Below are 14434 nucleotides of genomic sequence, written 5' to 3'. Positions count from 1 at the left end.
GTATTTAAAAATTGTTATATTTCTATTTTCAAAGAAATTAAAATCAAAAAATCAAAAATGTTTGTAAATCGATTTCAAGTAGACTTGACAAAAAATTCAAATCTGTTTTTAGAATTCTTATCGCTTCATTAGATCAATTATTGGTATGTTTGGCAAAAAACACGTCTAAAATACTATGTCACGCGTGTGTTAGACAAAAACAGAAAATCGCAGTATCGAATCCCCTTAATTATATTTTTTATATTTTCAATAACTTACTCTGGTAGTAAATTATTTGTAATTTATTGTATGTAACGTTTATAAAATTACTGAATTTTAGAAAAGCTAATCAAAAGATATTAGAATTAGAATCTGAATTAAAAGAACAAACAGAAAATACCAATGAATGGGATTCTAAAATTAAAGAACTACAAAGTCAATTACAGTGTGAAAAAGATACACGATCATTGGATATTGAAGAAAAAAATACGACAATATCAGATAAAGGTGGGTGAAATAATGTCAGGTAGCATATAGACTAACAATTAGTCGAGTGTAAATTATTGTGTTCAAATAAATTTTAACCTATGAATAAAAATATATTATTTTTCAGATCAATTCATAAATATTTTGCAAAATTCTCTTCATCAGAAAGATATGGAAATACAAGAATGGGAAGAGAAACACAAAAAATTCATAGAAAAAGCAAAATCAGTAGTGAAGTCTATGGACGCTAAAAATGTATCATTATCTGATGTTGACATAAGTGTACTAGAAAATAGACTATTAAAAGCCAATAAAGAAATAAGTGATTTAAAGGTATGTTTATTGTAAATGTATCATGTTACATGGAAAACTCTCATTTAAAATCTTAAAGCCAAACTATTGGGCTGATGAGCAGTTTTGTTCTTTAATGTACGTTAAAAATGTATTATTAATAATGTATTGTTATTTCAGAAAGAACAAGAAAACTACAAAACATCACTAGAAATTGAAGAAAAATTAATATCCACTGCATTTTACAAACTAGTAAGTAGTGTAATTATAATCTGTGTAGAACTGCAGTTAGGGCAATGGGGTGGTTGCACTCCATATTATGTAAACACAAATAAAAGAAAAATTAAAATAAAATAATATACATAATATATTATGTAGTATTTTGTTTATCTAGTATTTACTAATAATATTGGATTGGATAGCTATGTTAATCCAACATGAGCCGCCACGGATTTTTTAACATTAGACTTGTTTTAATATTTCAAAATAATCACTCTTATTTTTTAATTATTCAAAATGAATATATAATTAGTAATTACTAATGATTTTGTATGTATTATTTATAATCTTTAGGCACAAACTAAGATGCAAGAATCTGTTGATCAGAGAGTAATGAATCAAGGACTGCTACAAACTCAAACATTTCTATCAAAGCACAGACAACAAACAAATAAAACAGTTGAGTTACCTATTATTTTATAATTATCATTTTGTAGTCAAGACCATTCTTTTCCAAAATCAAAATACTGTTTTCTTGTATAGTCTATTTGTTTTAAATATTTTCCATGACTAACAAAATGATACATTTAATAGCAATCAAATACCAAAAACCTAGTGTGTTTAGTGACCTTGGGACCAAACGATCATTATCATAAAGGACCCACATGCATTGTCTTCATTCTACAAACATAACATACTAAATAGTACATTCTGAATGATTCATTTAACTCTTTTATGTTAAATTTTAGAGTGAATTGACCTATAACCAAATTTGGAAGTAAGAAGTAGGAATATTATTTAGTACAGCGGTTCTTAACCTGTGGTCCTCAGCCCCCTGGGGGTCCGCGATACTCATATCGGGGGTCCGCGGCAGTTTTAACACATAACATACGTCAATAAGTGACATGAATGCATTATTACAATATTGTTGGATTATTATTATTTTTTTTCTTCATATATATAATAAGTGGATTCTATACCAAATAATTGTATTATTAATATTTATTAAATAATCAGTTTTTCTTGTTCATACGAAATCTACACGCATACAGCACTGTACTCCACAGTCTTATATTTAGGTACTGCCACTATAAGTGCAGTTGATCGATCGTATTCCAATTATAGTTTTATTTAACATTTTTATAAAAAATTAATTGTAATATTTAATAATTATAAATGTGTATGTTTTTTTAAGTCTACTTAGGTAATTTGTTTTATAAAATAATTATTATAATTTTGGTTATGATAACATGAGATGTTTTGTAAAAAAAAGGTATTCGAAAAAAATTTGGTAAGGGGGTCCGCGATTTCTAGATATCTTTCATTGGGGGTCCGTGATCTACAAAAGGTTAAGAATCACTGATTTAGTAGATGACATAGATTTTTTTAATACTTTAATTTGAAAGCAAGTTATTAGTATTTTAAAATGTACAAACAATTATTATTTTATAATACTCATAATTCGCTTTAAAATTAAAATATAAAAAAACTTGTCATCCACCAGGTAATATTACCATTGGTAATACGTCAGTTCACTATAAAATCAAATTTTAACAGAGTTAAATGAATTATTCAAAATTTACTATTTGGTATGTTATGTGTTTATAGGACGGAGACAATACACGCGAGTATGGCATCCTCTTAAGAGTTTATGCATGCTATAGTGCTGTCATTTTAGACTTTATTCTTCTTGTAACAGTTGTAACGTTTATGTATTTGATTATATGCCTAACCTGAGGAGGTATGAACCTCTTATAACTTAAAAATGTCTTATACATTTTATTATTATTATTATTTTATACACTTTATTTATTATACACATTTTGATAAACCACTTTATTATAATAGTAAAATATAACATATCAATATAAATCAATTTGCTAATGATTTTAAGTCCTTAAAGTACCAAATTCTGTTCAAAATAATAACATCAATGTAAACATAATAATAATAAAAGTAGTAAATGATATTATAACTATGTCTATGTATCTAATTAATCCATATTATAAAGAAATACTTACCTGGTACACTTTCCTCAGAATCATGTTTTAAGTAATAATAATATCTCATAGTAAATTTATAATAATATTTATTTAATGTATTTATATATATATTCTTTTTGTTCCACGTTTTTAGGTAGTACAAAATCACAGAAAGTATAGAGGTAAATCTCCATAAAATAGTAATAAAGAGTTCATTTTACAAAATATGTTCTATGTATTCAAGAAAAAAAATAAAACAACTAATAACAAAAAAACTGTAAGTAAGTATTATGCACACCAGTTTAAATACTAAGTATCATTTCTGTGTAAACTAGTTCTATTCCGATTCCTGTATCAATTTTTTGTTCATTTATTATTAGTAAGTAGTAACAATTATTAGAAAAGCTAGTAATTAAAAGGCCCAACATCAAATAAATCCTACCTTAATCTTAATCCTAATACCAAGCTTGTTTGGATAACATAAAATAATTTTTATAACTCATTAGTCGCCCCTAATTTTATTTTATATGTAATAACATAATTTATGTAGTTATTTTTAGATTAACAGAATCTGTTATCCCTTCTAAGTAGATCTTGAGTGCAATATTTTCATTACCTATTATCCTGATAAACTTAAAAATTGTCAGGCCAAAGTATTTTGTTCTCAAACCCTTTAATCCTAACTCAACTACCAAGTAACTAAGAGAATACATGAAAAGTCCAGACTTCAGAATATATTGTATATCGCTGCTTGTACATCGAAATAATTTGTTTGAAAATATACATATGAAAAAATAAAGATTAATGTTGGACAAAAATAATAAACTAGATTTATACCTAAACAAGTATAAAAATTCAAATCGTAAGCTATGAGTTAAGGAATTCAAATTATTGATTTGTATTTGAAACCTATTTTTATATTTTAATAGATTTTTTTTCTTTTCCAAAATTCCTGATTAGGTGTTATTTTTTTGTATACATTTCATTCTTGTTGAGTTACTTATGTTTATTAGACCTATATAATGAGGTAAAGCTTAAATGCACAATGTGAACTTCAGTAAAATTGTATCACTGTATCAGTGTACCTAATCAGATATTTTTCAAACAAAAATATATTTGTATATCTTTATTTCTAAAATATTTGAATTAAACACTAAATGTTAGTACATACTTCCCTGTTCCACATTACGTTTCTTGCGTCTTCGTAATAGACTCTAAAAAAGATATTTCATTGTAATAGCAAACAATAATATACAATATAAATCAATCTATCAGGCTATTCAGATATACCACTTCAGACTTCAGTAATTGTTTTTGCCACCTAGGCCTAAAATGTCTCAAGTTGCTTTTAATCAATTTTATGAGAAAAAAATGTATATTATTATAAGATATGTAGGTATTAAAATATTATAATTGTAAGTTTATTTAAACAGTTAAAGAGCTATTTGGAAAAATAGATATAATTTAATACCATTTTTTATATACACTTAGGTACTAATAGTTATTAGATATTATAATTAAATATGTACCTAATATATTAATATGCACTTAGTGCATTGTTAATAATTATGCACAATAACAATTTAATTTAAGAACTTCAATTGGTATTGTTTGGCACTCATTAATGTTCTCTAAATAAAATTAATATTTTTTATAAAATAATTTAAGCTACAAAGTTAACATAATTAACTTGATTGTTAATAAATCGTAGTTGGTGAAAATCATATCTCGTGTTTAATTAAGGTTTTTATGTTATCGGTGTTTATATTAATAATTGTATAATATTTTATTATTATTGCTCATTTGCTCAGAAAAATAATTTACTATCAGTAAAGTAGAAATATGGAATATGATATTATTATCATCGATAAAATTTATAACATTCGTTTAGAAAGGATTTCTTTCGTTATATTAATAACAGATAAAGTATAAACAGTACTTATTAGTACTTGGTTAACATTTATTTTGACAAAGTTTTTTATTATTGATTTTATTCATTGCCCTCCAGTTATTAATTATTATATTTCATTTATAATTATGTACCTATATGTGTGACGTGTGTACACCACTTTACTTTACCGTTATACATGTTAGACAATTATGAATAAGTGAATAGCCGAATACCTAGCTAAAATGAATTGTTATATTATTTACTATGTGTTCATGTCCTTAGTAAAATAATTATTATACCTACTTATTACTTGTAGACAATATTATTATAGAATATTATATTATAGAATTAGTTTATCTAAATATTGTTAAAAATAATTATTGTGAAGTTTGATACTAGCAATTTGTCTGGAATACCGCAATAATGTATTGAATCAGGGTAATTTTTTTTTTAAATTAAACATTTGATCTTCACGGAAACAATCACATGTTTTGATGTAATTACTAATTAGGTACCTAAATACATTTTATTTATATTATTGTACATGTCAAAATTAAAATTAATTTTTTGAGTGTAATACATTTTTTATATTATGCCATTTATGTCGAAATCATTGAAATTGTTAATTCTGGTATATTATGTCATTATAATTGTTTAAAATATAAAATTAATAATGTAATAGAATATGAGTTGATTTTGTTTTTGATGTTTTTATACATTATGTATTTCCCAATCGTCTAAGACGAAAAATTGTTTGCTAGCTGTTGCTACCTATTGACATTATTACAAGACAATTAAACATTCATTGATTGATTAATAATAAATTATAAATAGTAATGGTTAAGCCGATAACATTGCACGCCTGTCAGTTTGGTTGTTACACGTTTGTTTAGACGATCAACATAATATTTTATTATTTTGCTTGCTGCGTAATGTTTAATTTATTTACGGTATTTTTTCGATCTGTAGTCTTTAATGTACATTTTGTATTTGTATGTAGCAGACAGCAATGTGTACAGTGTGAACTGTGCCCAGTGTCGTGTACATAATAACATGTTCAAATACCAATTAATTATCTGTTTGATTTGTATTAATTGCTATTTATAGTTCTTATTTAAACATTGCTTTGTTGAAAAATTAAATATGGTTACACCCATTTGTTTGTGAACAACATAATTAGTAATATTTAATATTTCATTGTAATGTATAGTATTGTTGAATAAAAGTTTTAACGAAATCTTTTCAACAAATTCAAATGTAAACTGTAATTATTATACATTTTGATCATTAAATATTTAAATCAATCTCGTTTTTTTTTTTAAGTTTAATTTGTTTTATTTTATTTTATTTAAAAAATGTACCAATATAACACGTCCATGATAATATAAAAAAACATGGGTTGATCTCAAAGGTTAGATTTGGTTTAAGTCTGCGCAACACGTCGTTCCTTGGCATTTGCTTTCCCATATTATTATCATACAATTATTATTTCAATACGCTTTCACCTGCATACCGAAAGATTTGACAGTTAAAAAGTTCCGATCATATTACTAATTATAGTTGTTTCTATCAAGGACACAAGGACACATATCGGTTGAATTATTTAAATTAGCCATTAATTTACGTAAAGATTGTTTGAACAAAATATTTAAAATATACCAAATAAAAATTTACAAGCAGCAGATAATTGATTTTTATATTTTTTAAAGTCTCCACTCATGATAATTATTACAACCAGGATGTTGATGAATTTTTGTTTTTATATTACATTAAACGTAGGCGGAGTGCCACAAAAATCAAAATAACTACAGATTAGTTTGTAATATCCGAATTACAGTTATAAGTATTGTACCAATAGAGTATAGTCGTGTAGACTATGTATTTTTATTTATTTTGTAAGTGAATATTTCGTGTCGTATTTCGTATTTTACGTAGATAATCAAATAATATAATCTTTTGTTCTTTTCATACTATAAATAGATGATTTATATAATTAATCATTATTAGTTAATAGTAATATAGTATGCTTGCATTTAATATTATTTATAAGCTAGGTAAAACCTAAGTTTAAAATGTATAAATTAATATTCAATTCAAAATTGTATCACACCGAAAGATAGGTACAACTCCATAGTTGGCACTCATAAAATATCTATCATCGCACATTCATACATTTTAAGATTTTTAAAATATTGTTTTTATATTAACTAACCTATTGTGGTTCTATAAAAATTTAAAATAAAGTACATAATTTGAAGTCACGTACGAGTGTACTCCGTTTTATCGGAAATTTAATAATAATTATGTAAATCTTATCGTTATAAATTACCTATATCTTAATTAAATGGCATTCGTTTAGCGTTTGACCAATTTGGCCCGCCGTGATCTACTGCAGGGACTAAAATTGTGTGTACTACAAAATACTAAGCGTGGAATAAGAAATATAAAAAAATGTGTAATGCCCTGTAATAACTTATAACTTTTTTTACAGATTTTTCTTCATTAATTGAAAAATTATTTGATGTTACATTGGGAAATAGATTAGAATATTTTTAAATATTAATAATTATTATTATTATTATTAGGATTCGTTTTTACAAGTTTTACTTATAGATACAGTATTTAAAAAATATAAAATAAAAAATAAATACATTTCGAATGATCGATACGTTAGATAATTCAAATAATTATCAAACAATGGTTAATGAATTCCTAGTACCACTAATGGTACGCGTACCATTGGTTGAGTAACGCTAGGCTATACTAATTTATCTATTAATCATTCAGAACTAAAATATAATGTAAATGGGGTCGAATACACAAGCAATTGAATATGTATGGTCAATATTAAAATTTGAATTCTTAATAAAAATGCATGGAACCAATGAAAACAATTACCACGTAATTTAGCTGAATGTTATAACCACTCAATAAAAAAAAAACCTAACTGCTCTAGGTATAAATAATTACAACAATAAATTTGTTTATATATTTTTTCATTTTTGTTTGGTAGGTATAATATATTATATTTTTGTATGATTATTTCCAGTAATGATTGTTTTTGTTTGATATTTGATATACATTTGAATTATATTCTTTTAACTTTATGAATTGTATTTTTTTCTTATATAGACCACACACTAAACCTAAAAATGGCCGGTAGGTCATGTGTTAAACGTATGCCAATTAAATAATTTATCAGTGCTTTTAGATATAAAGACGTCTGTCCTACTGACTCATCTAACTCTGATGTTATATCGTATCATAATTATATTTTGGTCGAAACCTCAACGGCTCATTCATATACTTTGCTTCTAATATATAATAGCTATTGCCTATTAGCTGTTACTTAGTTATACATTCATAAAGAATAGCAGATTAACCTAATTAAAAAAATATAATTAAATACAGAAAATGATATCCAATCACAATAATAACTATTGTATTATCTGTAAATGTCAACCATTTAAATAAAAAAATATTCAATTTTTGTGAGCCGATACAAAATGCATGTATGAGCCACCCTATAGTGATCTAAATATATTGCAAAATAAGGCAATAATACTCTCACCGAGTCTCAAGGAGTCTATTGATATAACTTTTATTGAAATCGGTGAAGTCGATCAAAAGTTACACCATCACAACATTTACGCACAAAAGAGTTATATATAAAATAAAGATAGATAATATGTAAGTTAGTATCTTTATATTGTGTTTTAATTAGGTGATTTAGGGTTTATTTTAATTGTTTGAAATTATTCTTATCGTACAGCTTATAGGCAGCTGTCGGCTATCATAATATAAAATTATTATCAAATATATAAGTTTTATTATGCATTTATTCATATCATTGTTAACTTGCATTTCATTATTAAATTACCATAGTTAATTATGGACTGTCCATTTAAAATTGCAAACTATAAAAAAACAATTGTAAAACGAATAATGTTCTCACATAAAATTATAAAAATTTATGCCTATAATCTAGGTGTGAGGTACCTATTTGTTTTACTTTAATAGACTGTGGTCTGTGATGGTTCAACAGTATGCTACCTAAATAGATATTATAAATATACAATAGGTGGGTAGGTAGTTCAAACATTAAACATGATATTTTATTTAACTAGGTGCCTACTATGTAAAGTACTAAAGTGTAAACTAATAAAACGGTACTATTTGCGTTATACATTTTTTTGAACTATCAAAAGTCAAAACTAATATATATATTACGATTACATATAGCAATTTAAGACTAAACTTATTATAATATATTCTACAAATCTATAATAACTTAAATTACTTATAAATTAAGCTCTAGGTATAACTTAGAATGTGTTCGCTGTAGTTTGTGGGAGGGGGGGGCCCTTCACACACGTATCAATGAGTTCAACACCATGGGTTACTATAATTTTTATAAATTTTTATAAACTGCCATAGAATTGGTCGTATTTAGTCGTAAGTTCTATTAGAGACTAAAATCTACCATTTAATGTTCAATGTTCAATTGGAGTCATGGTTGGGAACAGATGCTTCGATATTTAATTTTTGTTTAAAAATATTTTATTTCTAATGTGACTGTTTGACGAGATTCGATCAGGTTGGTAATATTAAATATACTTGGTCAACTATATTTGAATTTTCAATTTTGTACATAAATGATAAAATTGCCAAAATAGGTAATTTATTAATTTATAATACGTGAGTTATAAGTATAATATTATAGAATATTACAATTTTAAAAGGTGGGCAAATAGGTATCGCTGTGCTGAACATAAGCTAAATATCGAATGAGTCATAAAAGTATAAGAGCTGTGTTAAATTTGAATTCATTGATATAAAGTCATTGTAGGTATCTATACGAAAAACAATTCTGAACAACGACGGTTTGTCCACCTATATTATTATGTATATTTTATGAATGTGTTGCGTTAATGCCCAGCCTTGGTATTTGACATTTGTATTTTTTTGTGATTGTGACAAACTTTGTCAACATTCTAATTTAATATTATTTTAAATAAAGAATATTTTTTTATCGTCAGTAATCAAAAAAAAAATGTATACAAATAGAAAATTCCCTATGTCTAAATAGCTTAAAAAAAGTCAAAATATTTTTATGGAAAATGGTCATATTAACATTTTGTGAAAATTTCAAGTATCTATATATATTATGGTTATTCGTTTTTGAATTGCATAAAATTAAGAAAATTGTTTCATATAAGTAATTGTGGATAAAAATTTAAATTTTAAACAGACATAGAAAATTATCAGTGAACTTGGTCTTTGCTGCAGAGTTATTTTTAAGACCAATAAAAAAATGTATTTGAAATTCGGGTAATATATTATTTTTGTTCAAGGTAGACAAACTTATGAGGAATAAATAATATGCTTATAAAACTTATTTATGCTTATAAAACAATATTGTGATTGACGATTGTATATTGACGATATTTTCTAATATCCGCGACAGCACCGCCAAGACAAAAGACTTTTACCGCCACCTTCCGCCGCTGCGGTGTGTGGCGTACCTACTTTATTTGTGGTTACAGTCAGTCATTACTTATTTAAGTAGATATCCAAATTAATAACTAATAAATCTAAGTTCTAACGACGGTCGACGATAATAAATTATAATAATAAATAATACAACTCATCAGCCGTTGCGCAATCGACTAGGTACCTATTTAGTATTTATAGATATGAGTTTATATTTTATATGTATAGGTAGGTAGGTATTTTAAATGTATAGGTAAGTTACAATGCGTACAATGGTATAATGTCATTATTTTAATAATAATTGAGAAGTTCACAAGATTGTAAACTGATGTATTCTGTTTCTAGATTTGACAAAAATATTTTCATTTCATATTTCTATTTAATTACAAAACGAATAATAAAATAATAATTAATAGGTATAAAATCAGGGCCTCCAATTATTACCATAATTAGATCGGGGCTAGTCCAATTTTGTAGTCAGAAAGAGTCAACTTTAATCAGAGACAGAAAATGTTAGTATCATATACATTTGGTGAAAATGTTAAGTATCTATGTTCCATAGTTCTTTACGGTTTTCGGTTTTCGGTTTTTGAGTTGTATTTAAATTATCGATTTTTTCGATACAACAATTCATGTTTTTCTCTAGTTTTAATTTTGTTTTTACTGTACCTTTAAAAAGCACTGAAAATATTCCATTTTGACCTCTTAAAAGTACAAAACAGACACCTAAAAAACAAAACACAGATCATTGTAAAATACAATATCCGTTTGAGTGGTCTGACAGTCGCAATTGTATTTATCTTGTACCTATAAACGTAATTTCTTAATTATTATTTAAATTTAACAATTTAATAATAAACAAATATATTGTTTCAATTGTTATTGATTTTTAAAATAAGTCGTGTGTAAGTATAAAGTATAATATTACAATAGTGTTTCATAAGCATTGTATGACAGTTATTATCGTTGGGATTTTGGGTTTTTTTTTTTTTGTTATAACTTTATTATTTTTTAGAAATGTTTATTAGGTTTATTTACATTTTTAATTGTCACTCAAACTGTCTATCAGACGTGTGTTTTTTGACGTCGACGCCCATGCACTAAAATTAAATGAGTATAATATCTATTAATGATTAATCAACAACTGCGTATATAGTAGGCATCTTTTTTATAATATAAAACACAATGTACAGCATTATAGCCATGTATGTCCCCATATACGGCTATCGGGCCATATACAATGGTATTTAACAAATAATACATTTGTATTTATAAATTCTAACAGTTACATACTTACATCGTATAATTGCGTTATTGACATCTGACGACAGATGCTCGTGTCTAAGTGGGAAACAGAATTGTTCAATAACAATAATAATATGGCATTGTGTAGTCGTGCCAAAGATTGAGATTCCACTATTTCAGAGCTGCGCAATGGCTACTTCAGAACTTAATAGATACTTGCAAATTATCATTATTATTATTATATAAACAATTAATAATGTTATAACTGCGTATATCATACATTTTTTTATTAACAGACATGTAGATTTGTGGAAAGCATATTTTAGGTAAATAATATAGGCAGAGATACATTAATAAAAATGTACCTACTCATCTGCAGAATAGGCACCTACTATAGACTATTGTTACTATTATATATTATAGGTACTAAAATATAGTAAATGCTTATACTGTATTGTAATTTATATTATTATGTTATAATCAATCAACTTTTTTTTACAACAAATTGAAAATATATTGTTATTAACAAAGTACCCATTATACGTAATATGTATAATATTATGAAACTATATAGACTGTTTACCTGTGTAATATAATATTATAATAATATATAAGTAGGCAGGTTTATATTTGATACCTACGTCCTAATCACTGTATTATAGTTAACTATAGTTAAACCTATGTAATCAGTAATCGTACGAGAAAAATAACGCTTACGTGAACCTATTATAGTATTATATTATTTAATATTATATTGTGTAGTATCGATGCGTAAATAATTGTGAATAGTGTCAGTGGCGTCATTTCTTGAATCTCAAAATCGTAAAATATCAAAACATACGATTGCAAAATTATAAGTGATAATATTAAATAGGTACCTGTTTTAACTTAAATTATTATTGTTTAGAAACACAATCAATTGTCAATGATGATAATTAATAATTACTATTTAACTTTACTTATGGGTATAGCGTGGCGTACGATATTATGTACTACGGACTATGATCTATTATAAAAAAAACACTATAATAAATATTATATAGACAATTAAATAAAAATAAACATTTAAAATACAATTTACTTAAAATAAGTCTTGTAGTTATGCTGTAAACAGATAAACCGATATTTGATCATTTTTATAATAATCCATTAACAAAAATCGAAATGTATAAATGTATGAATATAATGTAGGTATAATTAAATAATTTAATTTAAACTAATATCTACCTATATAGTTTATAGATGAAAAAAAATATTCACCTAACTATAATATAACTAAAACTTTAAAATGTTCAAAATAGGTCCAATTTTAAAAACTAGGATTGGGCAAACATCTGATTTACCCAATAATGACGCCACTCAGCCACTGTATAGGTATAATATATTATCATCTACAAGCTCATCATCTATGCTGCAGGGTATACTTAACCACTATCCACTGTCGACAATAATATTTCTAAATTATATTCGATAATCGCTTCTTGCCGAAATTTTAATGACCATTAGAATGTTTGATTATTATTAATGAAAATTAATAATTACCAATAAAATAATATTATGTTCAACGTTCACGAACATCAAACATGAAAATATATTATATTATTTAAATTACTTCTTTAAATTAACTGGAGCCTCAGATTTGTGAGAAATACGAAAACAAGCATTTTATTTTGTATTTTATTATATTATAGGATTCCTAGTTTGGATGAATCGCGATAAAAAAACTAAAACTTTACAAATAATAACAGCTAAATGGCTTTCCGGCCGTATTTCAAAAATACTGTAGAAAAACGAGTCAGTGAGTAGTGACCATAATATTATACTCTCACACATTCATACATAGTGTGGAGGGGCACGCCCTGCATCATGTTTCCGTCTTATCGAATTGACGCTATCGATACTTGCAGCAGTTCGTGGAATTGAAAATCTCATTTCAAAAAATTCACTTGTCCCGATTATCACGAAACATATATTTTTATAATACCTACGCATTATAACACGCTACACAACGTTCAAAACTAGTATATATATCTATAATATGTTAATTTGTATTCGTAGTTTTCTAGAAAAGTTCCTTACCGGTCGTCGTTTGCATAATATTTTTGTTTTTGTTTTTGTCGTTCAAAACCAGTTCAAAATAATTTCCGAGAACTCATTGAATTATTTTACAGAAAACAAGCCCACCCGCAGCAGTTTTGAGAAATCAGTTTTTTATTTATTATTATTTTATTTGTAGTTCAAACTATATAAGTATAATATTATCATATTTTGGTCAACAAACTGCGATGCCGGTACAGGATTTTACTTTAAGACTGGCTACAGCGACTTTATATTAGGTGTATACACATTGCATATTGTATAGACGTATAATATAATTCGGCGTATTAAAAACAGAAGACGTGGCCATCAAATATTCAAATCGACGACAAAGAACTTTGAAGATTAACATATTGTATGAAAAACATTAGCCTATCTGCTTATGTGCGCTATTAGAACGCGTTTCGAAAAAAAGTCAATTTTAACTCCCTTAAAACGCACGTTTTATACAGGGCTATTACCAAGGATGCTCACCCCTTTTTCTTCAATTATGCAGTTATTCAAAATCTGATTTTTAGAATTTTTAAACATGTTCGAAGACAAGATTTTCAAATTCTTGAGATTTTTTGTTAAAGAGTGTAGAGATACAAACTTCTGTTTTTTCAAATGAGAACACTCCTATTCAACTATAAATTATACCTACAGTAGATATTTTTTTTTCTGACATTTTTGACGTATCAAAATCAAAATTCGTACGAGTAGTTTTTTAGTTATTTAACTATGTTTTCTATAAGGATGAAATGCCTACAGT

The 14434-nt window shown here is 25.9% G+C and overlaps 1 protein-coding gene across 1 annotated transcript in view; it reads left to right on the top strand.

Annotated features, from left to right (window-relative positions):
• Positions 1 to 5527, top strand: part of LOC100159348 (protein Hook homolog 3) — a 12974-nt gene extending 7447 nt beyond the window's left edge. The window contains exons 13-17 of the mRNA XM_001943811.5: positions 320 to 486; positions 593 to 798; positions 937 to 1008; positions 1330 to 1434; positions 3112 to 5527. Of these exons, the coding sequence (XP_001943846.2) occupies positions 320 to 486; positions 593 to 798; positions 937 to 1008; positions 1330 to 1434; positions 3112 to 3153 (592 nt within the window). The 3' untranslated portion in view covers positions 3154 to 5527. The remainder of the gene's footprint in view (positions 1 to 319; positions 487 to 592; positions 799 to 936; positions 1009 to 1329; positions 1435 to 3111) is intronic.
• The last annotated feature ends 8907 nt before the right edge of the window (positions 5528 to 14434 follow it).

This window comes from Acyrthosiphon pisum, chromosome X (genome assembly GCF_005508785.2).
Source record: "Acyrthosiphon pisum isolate AL4f chromosome X, pea_aphid_22Mar2018_4r6ur, whole genome shotgun sequence".
NCBI classification, from domain to species: domain Eukaryota; kingdom Metazoa; phylum Arthropoda; class Insecta; order Hemiptera; family Aphididae; genus Acyrthosiphon; species Acyrthosiphon pisum.
Note: the sequence above shows the minus strand (reverse complement) of the source record. Positions and strands in the feature narration are given on the sequence as shown.